This window comes from Schistocerca serialis, chromosome 1 (assembly GCF_023864345.2).
Source record: "Schistocerca serialis cubense isolate TAMUIC-IGC-003099 chromosome 1, iqSchSeri2.2, whole genome shotgun sequence".
Lineage (NCBI taxonomy): Eukaryota > Metazoa > Arthropoda > Insecta > Orthoptera > Acrididae > Schistocerca > Schistocerca serialis.
This window is the reverse complement of record NC_064638.1, coordinates 996564463-996588032: the sequence shown is the minus strand read 5'-3', so window position 1 is coordinate 996588032 and position 23570 is coordinate 996564463. Positions and strand designations below refer to the sequence as shown.

General features: G+C 38.2%; 1 protein-coding gene across 3 annotated transcripts; it reads left to right on the top strand.

Moving 5' to 3' along the window:
• Window positions 1-50: 50 nt before the first annotated feature.
• Window positions 51-22416, top strand: LOC126413194 (SRR1-like protein). Of its 3 annotated transcripts, none has more exons than XM_050083101.1 (3): window positions 51-195; window positions 21336-21468; window positions 21567-22416. In XM_050083101.1, the coding sequence occupies exons 2-3, from the start codon at window positions 21338-21340 to the stop codon at window positions 22264-22266; spliced, it is 831 nt and encodes a 276-aa protein (XP_049939058.1). In that variant the 5' UTR covers window positions 51-195; window positions 21336-21337; the 3' UTR covers window positions 22267-22416. The 3 variants fall into 3 exon arrangements, with proteins under 3 accessions (XP_049939058.1, XP_049939065.1, XP_049939050.1); XM_050083108.1 differs by having other exon boundaries at window positions 195-319; XM_050083093.1 differs by lacking the exon at window positions 51-195 and adding an exon at window positions 274-429.
• Window positions 22417-23570: the final 1154 nt, after the last annotated feature.

The following is a 23570-nucleotide window of genomic DNA, read 5'->3' as shown; positions in this document are numbered from 1 at the left end:
TATGCATGGAACTGGATAAAACACCAGTCTTAGTAATCCCTTCGAAGCAAAAACTTCTAGAAATTTGCTGCGCGAGCAAGTAACGGAAAATACGGTTAATATAAAAGTAAGTGGCAGTGAAGGTTCTCGCCGATCAAAAGACAAGCAAAGAACTTCGCGGACACAGATTACGAAATCGTACACAAAGCGGCAAGGGTGAGTACAGAATGTTAAGTCTAATTTATTGGCAGACGCAGAAGATGATTTATCTGAAAACATTCACGGTTGTATAGCCCTGACAAGACTTCTCCGTGATCCTAGGCACAGTGCCAGTAATTTGGTAATACTCTGCTTTTTGGATTATGTAATCATCATGCGTTTCGCGATGCAGTGTTACTAGCCACTTGGGATACACTATCGTTTAGGAAGTATGGAATTACAGACTCTCAAGTACGTGTTTATTTTGTTAATTTCATTATGCCAAAAAAATGAGCATGTGCAGAATTTGCTCGTGGTCGCGTGTAATTAGAACAGTGAGATGATCTCTCCTCATAATTCATTATGTAGTGCCTAGTGCCGGCAGCCTAGATTAATAATGTTCTGAACAAAGTCCACAAATTGTCAGATGCATGTAATTTACTTGCAAGCCTTAAGGACGATTAACACAATAAATAGCAGTAACATTAGCATTGTTGTTATAAACAGGAGATAAAAGTAACATGAAATTTACACAGATTGTTCTAACTTTTTGGATGTGGATATTCGGGAGAACTATACGTCACCTTAAACGTGTCTAAGTTTTGATCTGCAAACGATTGATAATATATCTTTTTTTTTTGTAATTACTCTGCCAGATTATTATTATTTTCCGTGCTGTAGTTTGGAAAATATTCGCCAAATACTGGTCACAGTCTGGCATGAGTAGCATTCACAATTATAAAGTACAATGCTAGAAATAAAAAGAGATACCCAGAACATGTGGCTTAATCTTTGTATGGTAAAGAAGCAATCACTCTCTCTACCTGCCCTTGTGACAATGCAAGACAAAGCCATTTTGTCATAGAATGAGTCACTATATAGATTACAAAAACCTGATAAGAAAACTTTTAAAATGTGTAAAAAAAATGTTGCAGTGCAAGGTTCTAAACTACTGCAAGGAGTTTCTTTACAGACTAAAACCACTGTTCCTTAAGGAAGCACTCCTACTTTGAATTGGAAAATCTGTGATTATCACTCAAATCTTACAGTTCTGCTGGAAATCTTTAACAAATGAAAAGTTCAGAGAGCACATTTTTTTCATTGGTTAAAGAAGTGTTATCAAAGTGAAATCATTCTCTGTCTAGTATTAATTGAGTGATTGTGGTGGTTCCTTTTGAGTGATTCCATGTTGTTAAACACAAATCCCAAAAGGCAGTGTATGTATAAGAGTAGCAGAGTTGGAATTCAGAGACCCTTCAACAGTGACCTGCATGAAGTCTGTGAGTTTTTTTTTTCTGTGTGGCTGTTCCACCTTTTAAAAGTGTGAAACATATAGAGGGATGTCATAGGATCAATTTACGAAAAATTACATCAGGTGGGATTTGGTGTCCCCTCTTCCCTGGCCCTCCCACTTCCTTGTACATATCTATACTTTCTAAAATCTTAAATTAATTTGTTCATCATATTCTCTAAGTTACATCAAGGAGGATAACCTTTAGGGATGTGGAACAAGTAAAGGATGTTATTACAGACTTCTATTCATCTTGACAGATATGTCTGTTCCCCAAGGAAGTGTGTTGTTGTCAAGTTGGCATTTTCTTAACCTCGTACAACACTTACTTATTTGCTTTATTCAAGTACTATAGTGTAAAAGATCCAGGGCTGGTGCACCTGACCAAATCCTGAAAGTGCCATGCACAGCTATCTGGGTTTAAGAGTTTGTCCTCATAAACAGTGAAATTAAGCCAGACAGTGAAGGAAGACTAGGGGGAAAAATTAATGTAGTTGCAAATTTTTGTACAATGGTAGGAGGGAGTATCGCAAATGGCATACTAAAAATCCTGACCCCATGGGGTGAAAGGTGAGGGGGTGTTTTAAGATCACATTTTAATATTTTTGTTGATAACTCGCACACTGAACCAGCAAAAATGTTTCCCAGTACAAAATTAAATTACATTAAATTTCATACAAAAAGGCCCTATTCATTTTTTTCTGTAGGATTAATACTTTCCACATTATAGGGGATGTAAAAATCACAGAAAATTAGCTTTTTATGTCGTCTTGTGGTAGCGTTCTGACTTCCCGCGCACAGGGTCCTGGGTTCGATTCACGGCGGGGTCAGGGATTTTCCCTGCCACGAGATGAATGGGTGGTGTTGTATCATCATCATCATCATCATCATCATCATCATCATCATCATCATCATCATCTTCCATCCCTATTACGGTCGGAGGAAGGCAATGGCAAACAACCTCCACTAGGACCTTGGCTAGTCAGGGGTGTGGGTCTCTCGCATCGCCCGTTACACTCCTCGGAGTATGGGACCTCATCATTATCGTGATTTAAAATTAATGTTTATTGTTGAATGTAGTGGGTTAAGAACAAATACTAAATGTGTGTATCACATCTAAGTGCAATAGAGCCTCATTGAGGGTTAAATTGTGTCCAGGGGATGTAACAGAGTGAAGGGGGGGGGGGGGGGTTGGAGAATAAAAATATGAGGGTAGGTAGCTCACCGGATTGATGTCACGCATTTCACTCCATCATAGGTTTGCAAACTGAAGAGCGAGCATGTTATTCACCACTGTCTCTACCCCCACCATTTCACAAGAAGCAACTACAAAGTGTTTCTCAAAGTTATATTGACCCTTCCGCAGCTCGACTTATGAACCACTGGCTATGGTGCTTGGAAAAGCCTGGGGGCTGTTAATTTTCCCAAAGTGCGTTAACATATACAGATATGATTTAGCAATAACATTAATAAAACATAGGCATGTGGACAGAATCTACATAAATCTCTGCACACTGTTGTACACTGCTAGAGGAGAAATTGATTCTTAGTCATCCTATATGGCAGTTGTAGTGTTCTTCCGTGAAAGATGACTTTCCCCACTGTGAGCACTGTTTGGTTTTCAATTTACAGACTGATTGTACCTCCCAAGCATTTCTAGTCCATTTCTCCTATCTAAATAGACAAAATAACTTCTCTGGGCTTGTGTTTATCTGATGAAGTTACTTTCAGCGTATTAAGAGAGTGCTTATTTGCAGTTTTTCAGTGAGTGTTTATGTGAAAAAACTAAACAGCTAGAGCTGTCAACTGTCTATCACACTGAAAAGCATGCCCCAAGTATACCGTGGTTCAATATTTATTTGACATTATCAGATTCATTGTCTCTGCTGGCAATGGTTGGAAATGTTTTCACAACATAAGGAGTGTCAAATGCATCACCCCAGCCTCAGCTTACCCAACATCTGAAGAGGCCCAGAGGCTTGAATTGGCACCCTTCACAACAGAAGTAGATCACCAATATGTTACGAAACTTCATGTATTTCAACATAAGTCAAGAAATGCATTTTGCATATTATTGTTTTAGTCTTGAATATTCTCTCTCTCATTACATCAGAGGTATTCAAATCCGCCTTCCAAGATATACTACGGATGTGTGATTAAGTGGCTCCATTCAGTGTAACCTGTCTTACAAGTCCCAGCAATTCTGAATGGAAGAGATTTATGCACTCTACCAGTAACACAATGGTGATAGAAGTGCAGTAGCTTTCTGGTCATTCACTAATTCACTACCAAGTGAGTACAACACAATTACACAGCTTTGCTACACACTGTCAATGTTAGACATGACAAGGAGCTACATTTACTGATCCAATAGTATTCCCACCAGTACTAAATATGTCACTGACAAAATCACATTTATAACTTAAACACTTTTCAGCGACTGCTAATAAAACAGATTTTACGTTGAAGCTCACTTAACAACCGAAAATGAGTGCTCATTTAATAACCCAAAAATAACTCCACTATGTAAACATGAGCTCATTGGAGTTATTTTGTCTACTCAAATAAGAGAACTGGAGAGTGCTACAGTTTGTCAGCAAACTGAAAAGTGAGTGGCACCTGTAGTTGAGGAAGTTCCCTTTCCTGCAAGAACAGTACAATTGTCATACAGGATGACTAGGTGTCAGTTTCCCTCTAGCAGTGTAGAAGTATGTGCAGAGATTTACATGGAACCTGTCAAATGTGTTTCTGGTGTTAGTATTATTAGTATCTTATATATATATTTCATGTAGTATTAACACTCTTTGTGGAAAATAAACACACCCCATGTGTGTCTGCTCATTGTATTACCAGTGATTCATGAGGTGAGCTGCAGTAGGTTGGTATAACTTTGTGAAATGCCCAATTGTTGCTTCTTGTTACATAATGGAATAGAGTGAGTGTGGAGGACTTGCCTGTTTGTTCTTCAATTTGCAGACCTATGAAGGAGAGAAGTTCACGACCTACCTCTCATCACACGTCTACTCCCACCCCTTCCCGACAATTACGCCTGTGGAGCACAGTTTGTCTCTTAGTACGTACTGCAGTACTTAGATGTGGTACACCATTTAATATTTGTTGTTAAGCCACATCATTTAACAATAAAGATTAATTTTAAACCATTCTACATCTACATGTATACTCTGCAAACCGCCGTGAGGTGCGTGGCAGAGGGTTCGTCCCATTGTACCCGTTATTAGGGTTTCTTCCTGCTCCATTCACATGTGGAGTATGGGAAGAATGATTATTTGAATGCCTCTGTGTGTGCAGTAATTATTCTAATCTTATCCTCATGATCCCTGTGTGGGTGATATGTTGGGGGTTGTAGTATATTGCTAGAGTAATCACTTAAAGCCAGTTCATGAAACTTTGTTAATAGAATTTCTCGGGATAGTTTACGTCTATATTCAAGAGTCTTCCAGTTCAGTTCCTTCAGTATCTCTGCGACACTCTCCCATGGATTAAACAAACCTGTGACCATTCATGCTGCTCTCTGTATACATTCGATATCCCCCGTGAGTCCTATCTGGTACAGGTCCCACACGTTTGAGCAATATTCTAGAACCAGTTGCAAGAGTGATTTGTAAACAATCTCTTTTGTAGATTGATTGCATTTCCCCAGTATTCTGCCAATGAACCACAGTCTGCCACCTGCTTTACCATGACTGGACCTATGTGATCATGCCATTTCACATCCCTACAAAATGTTACACCCAGGTATTTGTACAAGTTGGCCAATTCCATTAAGACATTAAAACAACAGTCTGAAATTTCTCCCATCCCCTGCAATATGGAAACTATTGGTCACAGAGAAAATGTGAATAGAACATTTTTTTGTACAAAATTTAATGCAGTTTAATTTTTTTTACTGCAAAACATTTTTGTGAGAAGCTGCGGCTTTTGATTTATTAAAAAAAGTGATATCCAAATGCACACCCCCTCCATCTTATTCCTACCCCTACCCCCACCAGTAGGGATATTTAGTGTGCTGTTTGTGGGTGGCACTTCCTCCTACAGTATTTTTTCCCCTAATCAACCTTTTTCGGTTTTTGTTGACAGGACTAAATGTGTCCTTGTCATCCTCATTATATGTGTTCGTGTTTTGAAAATTAGAAGTATCTGTCTGTACTGCATACTTTTCTCATCTGTGTTTGAAGTCCTTAACTCAACTGTACATAATGGACACAGCTTTCTCCCCAAGGACCAGGAAGCATCAAGATTTTTAAAAGTATGGTCATTTAATTAATGTAATGTGGAATTTGCTTCTTTCAGCATCTGTGTATATACTGAATAAAAGCTGATCATCCCCCGATCAGCTGATCTCCATTTTTAATTTCTAGTCTTTCACCTGTGATGCCAGTCCTTAGTTGCAAAAAAAAAGTGTCAGAAGAATCACATAATTCATATGGCTGACTGTGCATGTCCTTTCTCTGGAACATGGGCCTAATAGCGTTATGGGAATCATATGTAATATTTTTCATTTCATAGAAATTGATTACAAGACCACCGTCTAGTGCTTAATTCCTGTTTTCATTTCAGTAATACAGGAGGTACTTCAGTGTCTCCTAGTGTCTTGTTTGACCTTTCTTTATTTCATGTGCATAGATTCATATTCACTGGATTTCTAACATGGTAGAATTCAGTGTAAATGAGTAGATGTTTGGACATTTTCTGAACACAACTGTTCAAGGTTGGATGAAACTTGCATTGATTTGAGGCTAGGCCATTGGACTTTATAACTGGCTTTGTGTTCAGTTAGTTACTTTAATTCATCACTTAAGTACAAAAATGCAGTTATCATTTTTGAGCAGAGTTTACGTTGCTTTCCAAGAATACATTTTTCTCTTTTGATTGTTGGTAAGTGTCCTGTTTTATTTGGTACAGATCTACCAAAAGGGGAGCAGAGGGGGGGGGGGGGGGGGGGGGGGGGAGGAGACGAGATTACCGTATAAAAAGCGACAGATCAGTATGAGACTAAGACTTCATGTCCCTGCATTTAAAGCTTTTCTTTTGAACACACAGATTGTTAGGACATTTCTGGAGAGTCCTTGCAGGATTTCTTTTACTACATGAGTCAATTTCTGTTCATCTGTTGGAGATCTTGATGTAAATTATACAAATAAAAATCAGTTGCCGCATGTGTGAAAAATCATCACCTGGGAATTTCTTAACCAAAAATTTTTTTTTTGCCAGGACAAGATTTGTGTCCAAAAATTTTTTCGGAAAATCCAACGGAAAAGTCAGAAATTAACATCTACTGGCACATGTATGAAATATTATCAATTAAGAATGTCTCAATAGATTTGGTCGATTTTTGTCTTTGTTGTGTTCCTGATTGTCAGGACAAGGTTTGTATGAAAGGATCTTTTTGGAAAACTACCAGAAAAGCCAGAAATTAAAATCAGTTGTGAAAATCTTCACTGTAGAATGGCTTGACTGATTTTTGTTGTTGCTTCATAATTGTGGATGGTAATGATATTTTTGGTACAAAAAAGAAAATAAAACAATATTTGCATCCAGTTCGACAACTGTGCTGTCAGATGCTTTAAAAAAAATAAACAAAAAAAAATTAGTGTGACAGTTGTATGTATAAATACATACGTATTATGTAAAGGGGAAATGTTGCCGAAATTGTCACTATGTTTTGATCAATTTACTACAAATTTTTACTTGACACTCTGTTGAATGTTTGGATAGATATAGGCAGTATATTTTTGTAATATTATATACATGTATATGAATACCTAAAGGGGAAACGTAGGTACCACAAATCTCGAAAAGTTCTTGATCAATTTACTTCAAATTTTTACATGATACTCTACTGAATATTCAGATGAAAATGGACATAGAGAGGGGGGAGGAGATGTACGGAGCTACTGAACACTTGGACAGAAATGGATAGAGAGAGGAAGGAGAGGGGTTGCATGGAGAGAGAGGGGGATGAAAGGGTGGGCATAGAGGGCAGGGGCAAGGAATTTAGGATGTATATACAATTCCCAAACATATTTTGCAACTGCGAAGAATTGCTGGGTTATCTGGTACTTAATAAACACTTAAATTGCAGAAAAAAAACAATATTTCTGTGTCTTAGTAGATGTTTGTCACTCCATATTTTATAAGGGTCTGCGGTGTCCATGGCATCTTCACCATTCGCACTTGGTGCAACACACACAGCTACACGAGAGACGGCAAGTTTCGGTCTCCTGCCATTGCGCTGCTGGTGAACTCACTGTTCCGCTGACTACTGTTTGTAATTGGGGGGGGGGGGGGGGGGGGGGCAGCAGTCACGACACATACACGCCACCAGAGGATGCTAAATTCACATGACCTGCAACTCTTATTGGGTGGTGTGTCTTTTTAAGCAATTGCACTCGGTGCTTCATCCCCATACTCAGTGAATCTGCAGACTTATCAAGCTTAATATGCAAGAATACAGTGAGAAAAATAGACTGTCATAGCACTACACTGCTAAGCATTAGTACCCTCTGTGTCTTATCCGATTGTATCAACATCCAAGATTATTTGTTTTTATCAAGAACATTAGCCTAATCATATATAACTCAGCATCATGGAAGAGCCTAAAGCATTTCAGACACTGGAAAGGCCAGGATGAAATAACAACAGTTTTATGATAAGGATAGATTGCTAGTCACCACAGATTGGCAGAACCTAAAGACTGCTATACATTTAGGCTTTCAGCCAAAAGGCCTTCTAATGAAGTGGAAAATGCACACACATTCACAGCTCACACATACCACCACTGTCTCTGGCCACAGTGGTTAGAGACAATGGTCATGTGGGTGAGTGGTTTATGCTTGTTGAATGTGTGTTTCCTACCTCAGAAGAATGCCTTTTGGCTGGAAGCTTAATGTTTAGCATTGTCTTTGCCTTGCCTGTCTGTGACTCAATGTCTGCTCTACGTGATGAGTAGCACTCTATCCTTTTCTATCCTTTTCATAATACTACAGCATTCAAGTTATCACCTCAGTTATTAAGTGTACATGTTGCAAACCAACTTATTAATGTTGTCTGATTGTTTGTATTTTCCACCTAAACTTTTGACACATAAGGACACAAAAAGGTTTTTTCTAAGCACTGGGAAAAAAATATTGTTTTAAGACTAGTAGTCCCCATATTCAACTATTGTGATGTCCTACAACAAGGTCAAACAGTGACAACTCTCACTGCCCTGACCTTGGCCTCAATTTCTGTGTTTGTGTGACTGGTTGAGGAGGGGGGGGGGGGGTTATCATTTCTGGGTATTCCACAAGGATCTCTCTTAGGTCTATTATAAACAATATTATGAAAAAGAAAGATTGGTACTCACTGTAAAGATGATGAGTTGCAGAGAGGTGCAGCAAAAAGACTAAAGCCTTCTCCAGAAAAGAAAACGCAAAAATTCACACAAGCAGGTACACATTACCGCTCTCTCTGCCCAGACTTCTTGTGTGAATGTGTGCATGTCGTTTCTTTCTTGAAGGTTGTTTTGGCTGAAAGCTCAATGTGTAAAAGTTTTTATTTTGACTGTCTGCAACTCAAATGTGTCATCTTTGCAGTGAGTAGCATTCTGTCATTTTCAAAATATTGTTGTTGTTCCAGTCTGGACTTTCCATTGTTTGATTAGGCCCAGTATTGTTTCTCATATATGTAAATGACATTTCATCTAGTATACAAGAAGCAGAATTAGTTCTTTCTGCAGATGAAACTAGTACTACAATCTGTCTAAACAGACATACAGCAACAGAGGAAATTGTAAATAATTTTCTTAAAAGTAAGGCATTATTGAATGGTTTTCTGTCAATGGTGTCACTCTCACTTTCAAAAATATACCAACATATTCATTCATGCACATCTAGAGATACTGCAACAATGATACATGTAATACATGGCGTAGAAATAATAAATAGGGCAGAAGCTTCAAAATGTTTTGGTGTACATATTGATGAGAATTTAAACTGGAAAAAGCACACTTTGGAACCCTTGAAACAGCTCATCCACAATTGCACTTTAAATCATGGCAAATCTCTGGGAGTGAGAGTTCAATAACTTGACATATTTCTGTAATTTCATTCAGTAATGTCTGTGGAGTAATGTACTGGAGGAAAGTCATTTCTTTCAGAAAGTAAGTCTTTGTTGCTCAGAAACAGGCTGTGAAGAATAATCTGTGATGCTCACTCATGATCATCATCCTGAAGTTAGTTGTAAATAATCAACTGCAGCCTAAAAGGAACAATGATGGACATAATTGCAATACCAAAAGAAAAATGATATTTATTACTCCACATTGAGGTTCTCTTTAGCACTAAAAGGGATGCACTATGTTGCAACCAAAAGTTTTGATCACCTGCTTGGTGATATAAAATATCTGACAGACTGTGAAGTAGCTGACAGACATTAAAGTTAAATTTGAAAACAAACTGAAAAAGTCTCTCCCTGATAACACCTCTGTGGAATGACGTCCATTTTATTGTAATATGTAAAAGGTGGTGGCTAGGAATTACTCACATCTGTATAAACAACAATTAAAAAACTTGAGAATGTGAATGTAAAACAGCATATGTCACATCATTACGATTAATCATACATATGATCTACGGAACCTAAAACTAACTGATTGACACACCGTGTATGACTGCATTATCTCTTTCAACAGAGTAGCAACCTAGTGTTGAACTTTTCAAAAGTACAACAACAACACATTGGGTTTGCTCAGTCAACTTCTCAGTAATCACAACTGCCAACATTTAAACTTCAGGTACAAAAGGATGAAAAGATTCACTAGTGTTTGACTACATAACTGGAGTCAGTTGAAAGTGTGGCCTGAACTAAAATATGGAAACACCAGAGAGATGCATGCTTGAACATAAATGCAGATGATAGCCAATCCTCCAGGTTATACTGCTGTTATATGACCATGGACAGCAACTGTGTAATGTCCTCAATACTTTGCAAGCATTAGTCATTATCAAAAAAGTATTCTGTGTATTGTCAGTGCATTATGTTCGAGCCAAGTGCACTCACCATTGGCAAACTGTTGGTGCTCATATGGTGGTAACCAAGGTAGGCAATGTGTTTGGGGGTTTCAAGAGGCTCCGTAACAAAGGTTTTTACTGCACACAGGGAAAACAGAAAAACAGCATCCATTAAGTCACAATGTGGATGAAAGTGTGTGTTGAGTGATTGTGACAGGTGGTCATGAAGAGGATTGTGACGAAAATAGGGGAGCGACATCACAGCAGAACTGAATGTCGCACTTGCAAACCCTGTCAGCATAAGGTAAAAAAATCCCTGGAATTCCAAAACCGCTCATCAGTGGTGCAAATGTCCTTAACAGTGAAACATACCAAAGCCGCAAAACCTGGTCTGTGGACCAGTGGAAGAAAGGTATTTGGTCAGGTAGTCTTGTTCACACCGTTTCCAACAGCTGGCCGAGTGAATCGGGGTGGGGTTTCAGTAATGATTTGGGCAGCTGTATCATGGTATTGTATGGGCCCCACAGTTACTCTGAGAGGTTGCAATACTGCCAAGTATTATGTGACCATTTTGGGTGATCAGGTCCTGGTACAATGTTTGTTTCCTGATGGTGATGCAGTGTTCCAAGATAAAAGGACCCCTGTTCACACAGTTTTCATAATCCAGGACTGGTTTTGCGACCCTGAGGATGAACTGTCGTATTTTCCCAGCCATCACAGTTACCAGATCTCAATATCATTGATCCTTTGTGTGTACCTTGCACAGAATGGTACGTGATCATTATTCACATTATATCATCATTATCTAAACTTGCCAATATTTTGCAGTAACAGTGGCATAAGATTCCCCTGAAAACCATGCAAGGTCTGTATTTATCCTTTCTGAAATGACTGGAAGCTGTTTTGAACACAAACAGCTTACCTACACCGAATTAGGCGTGGCAATGTGTTTTTGGTGTTTCTGTGCCCAGCTGAAAAAAGGCATGTGCTATACAGTGAGAGTTATTAGAAGCATCTTAAGGAAGTGTAATTTCTACATGAAAGAGGTTGCTTAAAAAAAACTAGTTAGATTAATTCTTGTATATTTGTTAACTTGTTGGGACCTGTACCAAGTTGGAACAGATTGAGAAGATTCAAAGAACAACTGCACGCCTTGGGTTCGTTTTGCCACTGTGAGCATGTCATAGAAATACCCACTTTTGAAACAAATCTAGAAACACAATACTTCCTTCAGCATGCATTTGAGATAATTACAACAGCAAATTTATATTCAAACTTATATAGAGAGATACTGACAACTGCATATCTGCATACCAATCCACATAGGAAGTGGTAAAATGAATCTTTATTATACATACTCTGCACCACACACTGTATGGTGATCTGGCCAGTACACGTGTAGATAGTACCACATATTGCAGACTTTCTGTTTCAGTCACATTTATCTAATAAACTAACAAAAGTTCCTTAATACAACTGTAGTCTTTCTGTTACTGCACTGTGGTATAGCTGCTGCTCCTCCCCTTCTGATAGCCAGCTCAAATAAATACTGCACTGTAATAACACCCCCCCCCCCCTCCCCTCCATGAACAATGTAACTTGTTGTGGTAAGGTGGCTTGCATGGGTAAACAATAACAGATAGCATACTGTAGGTGCAACAACATTGGAGGGTTATCTATTGAGAGACCAGACAAATGTGTGATTCCTAAAGAGGAGCAGCAGCATTTCCAGTAATTGTAGAGGAAACAGTCTGAACGATTGACTAATCTAGCTTCATAACATAAGTCAACATGGCCTTGCTGTGCTGGTACTGTGAATGGCTAAAAGCAAGGGGAAATTACAACTGTTATTTTTCCCAAGGGGATGCAGCTCTACTGTATGGTTAAATGATGATGGCGGCATCCTCCTGGGTCAAGTGTTCTGGTGGTAAAATAATTCCCATTCGGATTTCCGGGTGAGGACTGCACTGGAGGACATTAGGAAAAAAAAAAAAATATTGGCAATCTATGGGCAGGAAAGTTTGGAATATTGGATCCCTTCATTGGGGAGGTATGTTAGAAAATTGAAAAGGGGAGTGGAGAGGTGGAAATTAGATATAATGGGGATTGGTGAAGTTCAGAGGTAGGAGTTCTGGTCAGGTGAGTTCAGGGTTAATCAAACAATGGAATGTCCAAGATGGAATAACAACAATGTTATGAAAAGAATATATTGCTACTCGCCATATAGAGACGTTGAAATCACAGACAGGCACAATGAAAAAACTGCTATACATTTAAGCTTATGACCAGAAGGCTTTCTTGTGAAGTAGAAAACGCATGCACATTCCCATACACGTGAACACTGTGTCTGGCTGCTGTGACTGGACTGCAACAGCAATTTGGACTCGGTGAGCGGACACAGCAGCCGTGTGTGTGTGTGTGTGTGTGTGGTTTTTTTTTTTTTTTTTTTTTTTTTTTTTTTTTTTTTTTTTTTTTTTTTTTTTTTTTTTTTTTTTTCACTTTGGAAGGAAGCCTTTTGGCCAAAAGTTCAAATCCATAGCAGTCTTTGTCTCATGCCTGTCTGCGATTCAACGTCTCCTTTATATGGCGGTAGCAATCTATCCTTTTCATAATATTGTTAAGTATGAGACTGTAAATACAAAATCAGATATGGGTAATGCAGGAGTAGGTCTAATAATGAATAAGAAAGAAGGAATGTGGATAAGCTTCTCAGAACAATATAATGAAAGCATTATCATAAGCAAGATAGACACGAAGCCAATACCCACCGCAGTAGGACAAACTTATATGCAACAAGCTTTGCAGGTGATGAAGAGATTGATGAAGAAGTGTATGATGAGATAAAAGAAGTTATTCCAATAGTTAAAGGGAAAGAAAACATAATTGTTATGGGGGACAGGAATTAGATAGTAGGAAAAGAAAGAGAAGGAAACCTGGGTTGTAAATAAGGACTGGGGGAAAAGAGTAAGCCACCTGGTAGAATTCTGCAAAGAGCACAATTTATTCACTGCTAACACTTGGTTTAAAAATCATGAAAGAAGCTGCATGTTTGGAAGAGATCTGGAGATACTGGGAAGTTTCGATTGATTGTATAATGGTAAGACAGATTTTGGAACCAGATTTTAAAATCTTAAGACATTTCCAGGGCAGATGTGACCTCTGGCCACAATTTATTGGTTTTGAACTGTACATTAAATATGAAGAACTTTCGAAAAGGTAGGAAATTATGGTGATGGAACCTTGAAAAATTGAAAGAACAAGAAGTTGTTGAGAGTTTCAGAGGGAGCATTTGGCAACGATAGATTGAAACGGGGAAAGAATACCTTAGATGACGAATGGATAGCTCTGAGAGATGAAACAGTGAAGTCAGTAGGGGATGAAATAGGGAAAGACATAAGACCTAGTAGAAATCCTTGGACATCACAGGAGATATTGAATTTAATTCATGAAAAGAGAGGACGTAAAAATGCAGCAAATGAGACAGGTGAAAGGGAATACAAAAGTCTAAAAAGTGAAATTGACAGAAAGATCAAAATGGCTAAGCAGGAGTGGCTAGAGGACAAATTTAAGGATATAAAGCATGTACTCCTTTAACTAGGGAAAAGATAGATAACACCTGTAGGAAAATTAGAGATATGTGTGGAGAAAAGGAAAGCAGCTGTATGAATATAAAGAGCTCAGATGGAAAATCAGTTCTAAGCAGAGAAGGGAAACATGGGAGTATATAGAAGGGAACTGAACGTAAAGTCAGTGTTACAGAAAGGGAAGAGGACATAGATCAAGATAGGAGATGATACACTGCGGGAAGAATTTGAGAGAGCACTAGAAGACCTAAGTAGAAATGAGGCCCCTTGAGTAGACAATGTTCCCTCAGAGCTACTTGTATCCTTGGGAGAGCGAGCCATAGGAAAACTATTCCACCTGGTGTGCAAGATGTACAAGATAGGCAAAATACCTTTAGATTTCAAGAAGAATTTAATAATTCCATATGCAAAGAAAGCAGGTGCTGTCAGGTGAGAAAATTATCAAACTATCAGTTTCATAAGCATGGTTGCAAAATACTAACACGAATTCTTTACGGAAGAAGAATGGGAAAATTGATAGATTTGTTACCGCTAAGTATAAAAACATGCAATATTATGGAGATGCTTCAGGAACACAAATGGGAATCATTTGAGGGAAGGCGATGATCTTTCTGAGTAACACTATTGAGAAGATTAGAGAACTGGAATTTCAAGCTGACTCCAGATGATACATTTCGTTTAAGGAGAATGAAGATAAGATACAAAAAATAAGGGCTCATACGAAGTTATATAGACAGTCGTTTTTTGCTCACTCTATTTGTGAGTGGAACAGGAAAGGAAATGACTAGCAGTGGTATAGGGTACCCTCCGCCTCGCACTGTACAGTGACTTCTGGATTATGTATGTAGGTGTAGATAGGTGACCTTGGGAAAAATGATTCTAGAGAAGTGTAGGAACATGTGAGGCAGTATTCACCATACAACTTGTTTTAGAAGATAGATTATGTAAGCAAACCTACATTTATAGCTTTTGTAGATTTGGAGAAAGCTTTTGACAGTGTCATCTGGAATACACACACTGAAATTCTGAAGGTAGCAGGGGTCAAATACACGATGCAAAACTTGTACAGAAACTGGATGGCAGTTATAAGAGGCAAAAGGCATGAAAAGGAAGCACTGGTCGAGAAGGGAGTGAGAAAGGGTTACAGTCTATCCCCCATGTTACACTGAGCACACAGTAAAGGATATCAAGGAATAATTTAGAGAAGGAATTAAAGTTCAGGAAGAAGAAATCAAAACTTTGACGTTTCCTGATGACATTATAAATCTGTCAGACAGCAAATGACTTAGAAGAACAGTTGAACGAAATGGACAGTGTCTTGATAGGATGATATAAGATGAACATTAACAAAAGTAAAACAAGGGCAGTCGAATGTATTCAAATTAATCAGCTGATGCTCTCATTAATAAACGGTCACAATGCCCACATAGTACTAGGGACGGAAAGTTGGCTGAAACAAGATGTAAACAGTAATGAAAGTCTAATCTTAGATTGGAATGTATACCACAGAGACAGGCTGGACAATGAAGGGGGAGGCGTGTGTATAGCAATAAAAAGTGCAATAGTATCGAAGGAAATTGACTGAGATCCGAAATGTGAAATAATTTGGGTGAAGGTCACGGTTAAAGCAGGCTCAAACATGGTAATTGGATGTCTCTATAGGCCCCCTGGCTCAGCAGCTGTTGTGGTAGAACACCTGAAGGAAAATTTGGAAAATATTTCGAGTAGATTTCCCGACCATATTATAGTTTTGGGTGGAGATTTTAATGTACCAGATATAGACTGGGAGACTCAAACGTTTATAATGAGTGGCAGGAACAAAGAATCCAGTGAAATTTTTTCAAGTGCATTATCTGAAAACTACCTTGAGCAGTTAAACAGAGAACCAACTCGTGGCAATAACATATTAGACCTTCTGGTGACAAAACAGACCCGAACTATTTGAAACAGTTAATGCAGAACAGGGAATCAGCGACCATAACGCGATTACAGCATCGGTGATTTCAGCCGTAAATAGAAATATTAAAGAAGGTAGGAAGATTTTTCTGTTCAGCAGAAGTGACAAAAAGCAGATTTCAGAGTACTTGACAGCTCAACACAAAAGGTTTATCTCAAGTACAGTCTATGTACTGACTTGGCTGAAAATCCTAAGAAATTTTGGTCTTATGTCAAAGCGGTAGGTGGAGCAAAACAAAATGTCCAAACACACTGTGACTGAAGGTACTGAAACAGAGAATGACAGACTAAAGGCCGAAATACTTAATGTCTTTTTCCAAAGCTGTTTCACAGAGGAAGACTGCATTGTAGTTCCTTCTCTAGATTGTCGCAGAGATGACAAAATGGTAGATATCGAAATAGACGACAGAGGGATAGAGAAACAATTAAAATCGCTCAAAAGAGGCAAGGCCGCAGTGCCTGATGGGATACCAGTTCGATTTTACACAGAGTAAGCGAAGGAACTTGCCCCTCTTCTTGCAGCGGTGTACTGTAGGTCTCTAGAAGAGCGTAGCATTTCAAAAGTTTGGAAAAGGGCACAGGTCATCCCCATTTTCAAAAAGGGACACCGAACATATGTGCAGAACTATAGACCTATACCTCTGACGTCGATCAGTTGTAGAATTTTGGAACACATATTATGTTCGAGTATTATGGCTTTTCTGTAGACTAGAAAACTACTCTGTAGGAATCAGCATGGGTTTAGAAAAAGACGATCGTGTGAAACCCAGCTTGCGCTATTCGTCCACGAGACTCAGAGGGCCCTAGACACAGGTTCCCAGGTAGATGCCGTGTTTCTTGATTTCCGCAAGGCATTTGATACAGTTCCCCACAGTCGTTTAATGAACAAAGTAAGAGCATATGGACTATCAGACCAATTGTGTGATTGGGTTGAAGAGTTCCTAGATAACAGAACGCAGCATGTCATTCTCAATGGAGAGAAGTCTTCCGAAGTAAGAGTGATTTCAGGTGTGCCGCAGGTGATTGTCGTAGGACCTTTGCTATTCATGATATACATAAATGACCTTGCAGATAACATCGGAAGTTCACTGAAGCTTTTTGCAGATGATGCTGTAGTATATCGAGAGGCTGTAACACTGGAAAATTGTACTGAAATGCAAGAAGATCTGCAGGGAATTGGCGCATGGTGCAGGGAATGGCAATTGAATCTCAATGTAGACAAGTGTAATGTGCGAATACATAGAAAGAAAGATCCTTTATCATTTAGCTACAGTATAGCAGGTCAGCAACGGGAAGCAGTTAACTCCATAAATTATCTGGGAGTAGGCATTAGGAGTGATTTAAAATGGAAAGACCATATAAAATTAATCATCGGTAAAGCAGTTGCCAGACTGATATTCATTGGAAGAATCCTAAGGAAATGCGGTCCGAAAAAAAGGGAAGTAGGTTACAGTACACTTGTTCGCCCACTGCTTGAATATTGCTCACTGGTGTGGAATCCGTACTAGATGGGGTTGATAGAGAAGATCCAACGGAGAGCAGCATGCTTCGTTACAGGATCATTTAGTAATCGCGAAAGTGTTACGGAGATGATAGATAAACTCCAATGGGAGATTCTGCAAGAGAGACGCTCAGTAGCTTGGTATGGGCTTTTGCTGAAGTTTTGAGAAAATACTTTTACCAAGGAGTCAAGCAGAATATTGCTCCTTCCTACGTATATCTCACGAAGAGACCATGAGGATAAAATCAGAGAGATTAGAGCCCACACAGAGGCATACTGACAATCTTTCTTTCCACAAACAATACGAGACTGGAATAGAAGGGAGAACTGATAGTGGTGCTCAAGGTACCCTCCGCAACACACCATCAGGTGGCTCGTGGAGTATGGATGTAGATGTAAAGAAATGTTTGACTAAAAGGAATTGATGAGTTTTGCTGTTTGTGCAACAAAATAACTGCTGATGATTGAAGTGTAGAGAATATATAAGATGGGGACTGTCAATGGCAAGAAAAGTGTTTCTGAAGAAGAGGAATTTGTTACATTGAATATAGATTTAAGTGATAGGAAGTATTTTCTTAAGATATTTGTCTGGAGCGCAGCCTTGTATGGAAGTGACAAGTGGACAATAAACAGTTACAAGAAGAGAACAGAAGCTTTTAAAATGTAATGCCACAGGAGAATGCTGTAGATTACATGGGTAGATCATGTAACCAATGAGGAGGTACTGAGTAGAGTTAGGGAGAAAAGAAATTGTTGGCATAACTTGACTAAAAGAAGGGATCGGTTGATTGGTCACATTCAAGTAGCAGGAATGGAAAAAACAGATAAGTTATGAATAACCAGTATTTTTCGGTATTTGTTTGGTCTTGGTTATAATAGGTGTTTTTACTTTTTACTAATAACCAGGTATAAAACTGAATTAAGTATTTTCCATAGCAGCTGTGGTAAATTTTCTGCTAATTTTTGTTTTGTTTTTAATTAACCTTATTTATTTTTTATTCATAAAATGTGTGTGATTTGATATATTGCATTATTATAGAAAATGAGAGAAGGATCAATACTGTTTTAATAACAGTGCTAACAGAAATGAGAAACAAATACATGGCATAAGAATTGGTACAGCATTGTTGAAACTGTTGTGACTTGGCAAGACAGCCAAGTCACAATGAGAGGAAGCCGAAAGGCACGCGTTAAGGTCACGCAGGCTGGCGCGAGGTCTGGAACAGTTAAGGGAATTAATAGTAGCAAATAAAGTACGTAGTTGATATAATACTTAACTTTAATCCACAATTGTAGAACATCTCTCTTGACGGTACACATTATAACCACAATATAAAATAATGTCCAATGCTATGGCGCCTTGCTAGGTCGTAGCAAATGACGTAGCTGAGGCTATGCTAACTATCGTCTCGGCAAATGAGAGCGTAGTTGTCAGTGATCCATCTCTGGCTAAGTCGGCTGTACAACTGGGGCGAGTGCTAGTAAGTCTCTCTAGACCTGCCGTGTGGTGGCGCTCGGTCTGCAATCACTGACAGTGGCGACACGCGGGTCCGGCGTATACTAATGGACCGCGGCCGATTTAAAGGCTACCACCTAGCAAGTGTGGTGTCTGGCTGTGACACCACAGAAACAATAATGTACCTGTTTCTGTGTGGCATGGCCTATTAGATGGTACGTGTGTTCATGCAATCTGCAAGACTTGCCCCATCTTCTTCATATGGTAGTATATCACTGTCGCCTTCAGACATCTGTTATATTACAGAATGGCACCATCCCTAGTCTCAACGTATTTTATGAAGTACAGTGTTCTATTTTCTTTAAAAGATTAAAAACGGGGAAGCCACAACAAATTTGTGAGACAATATAAGGGGAAAAGTTAGAACTTAACAGTTCATTCATCGTTATAATAAAAATTGAAAGCAGCTGATTTGCTGCCTGTGTTTACGTAACATGCCTTTAACTGCTTGTAGCACTTGAAAATGGAGACATTAATGAGAAAAAATAGTTCTTCAACTTCAGTTTTCATCTTTTAGCAGTGACTACTCATACTCTCCAGATAGTGGTATGATCCCCAATTAAACATAATTCTTGAACAGAATTTCAAAAAATTAGATAAATATGAGAATATTAGCTATTTTCTGTGGCAGTCAACCACTTATCATTTTTCAAGAAAAGCAGTGAATGGTGGATGGACTGAATTTTCTTTGATTTGCCTATTTAATCTAAAAATTTGATTCCTCACATCTTGAAACTGCGGGAGTCAAAATTTTTCAACTTTGTTCGATTTCTACATTTGTTACAGGAAATAACAGAAGTAGAAAACTGTAAATAGGTTGCCAAACAGTGGAAAATCTAGGATGGCATACTGATAATGTTATGTAATATTGAAACATGGTGATTTCATAAACTGATTATTTTTAGTGGTTTTAACAGTCTGTTGAAATGGTGTTGAAAATAGATATAACTGAGGACCAGTTGTTTCTGCAATAACTGCCAACTTTAAGGGATCACCAATTAACAGTAAAACATGGTCTTTAGTTCACCTTCGCTGCAACATTTCCTGTTTGTTCTTTCCAATTTAAGTTACTCATAATTGTAACATGAAGGTAAATTTATCCTTTAACCAAAGACTGGTTTGAACACAAAAATGCCGTACTGGGCATAGTCGTATTAGATGTGGTATACCTTGCCTTACCCTGAACGTAGGACTGATAATCCAGCCTGTTATAAGGGGGCTGACTGTGTAATGCGAATTCCTAACCACTGTGCAGCTGCCCATTTTCTACAAATGTAAATTGGGTCAACTGAAACTGCTGATAACTGATGTTGGCTTCATCCCGCAGTGTAGTAATGTTATGGCATGGGACAGCGGACACACAGAAACATGAAGAAAACAGGAGACTGGCAGTTTTAAATATAAGCTGATGTACGTGAAATATAGCCTGAGGTGTAGGATAGATTCAAAAGTAATGGTTTGATTGAGAGTTGGCGAAGCCAACGAATGTGAATGCAAAATCTTAATTGTGGTGGGATAATGATCTGTAGCATAGACAGAGGTCTAAGTTATGTTGATAGATGTAGTCAGACACTCGCCCATTGAGCTACTGAGGCACACAAAAGTGAATACTTTAGTATAAAATAGCAAGTATTTTGACACAGAATGGAATGAGTAAGGATCGCAACTCAAATTATAGTGAAGTTGTTTAAGAAGAGAATTGGCACATAAATGAGAACTTGAGTATTGTAGCTCAGATTTCAAACTTGGGTTTCTTCAGAGTGCACAGCTAAATTTACTGTTGTGTAAAGCGTAGATCTTAAGCTGCAACTGTCATGAAAAATCTTTTGAAATGCTTGTGTGCCACTATTGATCGCTGTTTACACTTACAATCTTCATGTTTCCTCCCAGAGAGGCATAAGGACCAAAACAAGACAAAACACTATTCACTAGAACAACCTCTAAGAGCAGACAGAATGCTGATAATAGGTCTGAAAGCACCCATGGCAGAAAAATAAAGCTTAGTAAAAGTATTTCTGACTGGATACATCCTCAGTTGAATGACATCTACAGAGTTCAACAAGATCCACCACAAGTAAAATAATATTCTTGTTACATTTCACCAGTGTAACCACCTTGGAGGTTTACAGATTGGCATGCATAATTCATGTCCACTATTAAGAAAAAGAAATAAAAGTTCCTAAATAAGCTCTTTTCAAGTTAAAGTAGTTTCATCAAAGACTGAACTGATTTCTATTTACAGCCTTTTAGTTCAAGATGATTAGTTTAGAAGATTATACTGCAATATTTTATTTCACAGTGATGCTGGAAGGTGATTTCAAACTGGTTTCTGCAAAGAAAAGATCAAACAAGTCTGCCCAGAGGAAAGAGTCTACAATAACACGCAGTCAGTTGACTGGCATTCCTGATATTAATAAAGAATCTGCAATAAGGTGAGAACATATGCTAATGATACTAAGCTTTTTTCTTAGAAGTAATTATTGAAGTTTGCCTAGTTGATTTCAACAATATGTTTACAATATATTTACAGAAGGATAGAATTAGCGAAAGAAGAAATTCAGGAATCAGATTTCTATACAGCAGTTCGAGTAGTGCTACTTCAGGGACTGAAATTGCTGAACAGCTCTGAAATTAAAGAAATTATTTGTTATGGACTTGGACATGTGGCAGAATGCATGACATCCAGATATCAACTAGGCCTGCTACTTTTACTGAAAGACAATTTTAATTCTGAAGTGTACATTCATGATCCTGTTTTCTATTCTGCAGAGTGTGAGCTGCTCAGAGATCTAAATTTCCAGTTGATTACAGAGAATGAAGAAGGGAAGCGTAAACTGAAACCATCTGTAACGACACTGGTTTATTTGCCCCACTGCCCTAAACAGATAACAAATAATTTCTTGTGGGCTAATTGGGGTCCACAGCTTACAAACTGTCTCCTGTTTTGTAATAGTTTCAATAAAATTGTAGAAACAAATCCAAAGACAGTACTGTATACAAGTGTAAGTTATATATTAAATATATTTCCACATACTGAAGAGTTTGGGGTGATAAATTCATTTCAGTACAAGGAAATATTTAATGACTTGGCTATACACGTGTTTCCTCAGAAGAAACTCGATTTAGTGGCATCCGATCTTTGGAACTATTGTGAAGAGCCGAAGTATTCAGCTGATGATACAGAATTCATAACCAATAAATTGCAGTCTGCTCTGAGGTTAAATAGCTGACAATTGGGCAAGAACTTTTAATATGGGAGGCCCAGGATTAAGGATTCTTCGCCAGCTTTTGTCAGAATTGCGCCACATAAGCTTTGATGGTAATTTACAAGATTCCTTATTGAAGAAATACATTTTGCAACAGTATCGTAAGTTTCAGGTAACAGATCTACAGTTATGTAAAGCCAGGGAAGAGATGAATTTTTTGGCACAGACATATGTGTGTTACCTTCAAAGTCAACGGCGCTATAAAGAAATTCATGAACAATATCATTCTAAAGGTGAAAGATCTGTCAAAGAGACAGCTGATATGGTTGGATTTAAACTTCCTCATGACCCTAAGTGAGCAAATGTTTGATTTTCACTGAACAAAGATAACATTGTAGTTATAATATGAAATGTAAATGGTATGCATTTTGTATTCCTGTAATTTTAGTTAGTTATGTTTTAATTGCTAAATACTTCTTTCATCCCAGCCATTATGAATGTGAGTCTGGTTACTTTTACTTGAAAGGTATGAATAACTGCCATCCATGGCTGAATTGTTCAGATATAAATGAAATTGAAGTGAAAGAACTTATTGGATTGGGAGCAGTTAAGGCAGTTTATCATGCAGTTTGGGAAAATTTCAGTGTAGCTTATTCAGTGCTAAACAATGAAAACTACAGTGATGACTTTCACAATGGCCTCAAAATGCTTAAAATTTTCAGTCCAAATCCTAACATAGTACAGTTAGTCGGCTTCTGTGAGACACAAAACATTATTGTAACTGAATATCATAGGCTTGGTGATGCAGTAAATATAAGCCAGTTACTGAGTAAGAAGTACAATAATAGTTTCATGGTCAGTTTGAGATTTTGTCTGAATTATGCTTTGATTCTGGAGTTACTCCACCATGGTCCTGCAGGTACTAGAGTAATGTGTGATTCAAGTGATCTAGTAAAATTATTAAGTCAGTTGCTTGTAACTGATGAAATGCGGTTAATATTGAATGATTTAGATGCTTTGCCAGAAGTACATAAAGAACAAAATATTAGTGTAAAATGTGGACATAAAGCATTGTATGGCACATTTGTAGCCCCTGAACAAAGGTGGAATTTCAATAAACAATTTAGTTATGAGGAGATGCCAGGATATGATGAAAAATCAGACATTTGGAAAGCAGCATCAGTGTGTGATCATTTTATTGGACAGGGAATAGGTACCGATATTGTACGATACAAACTGTTTTTTATTCATAAAAGTTGTAAAAATGTGAATGCAAAATATAGGCCAACAGCTACACAGCTTGTTGCAGCTTATATAAAAACAATGTA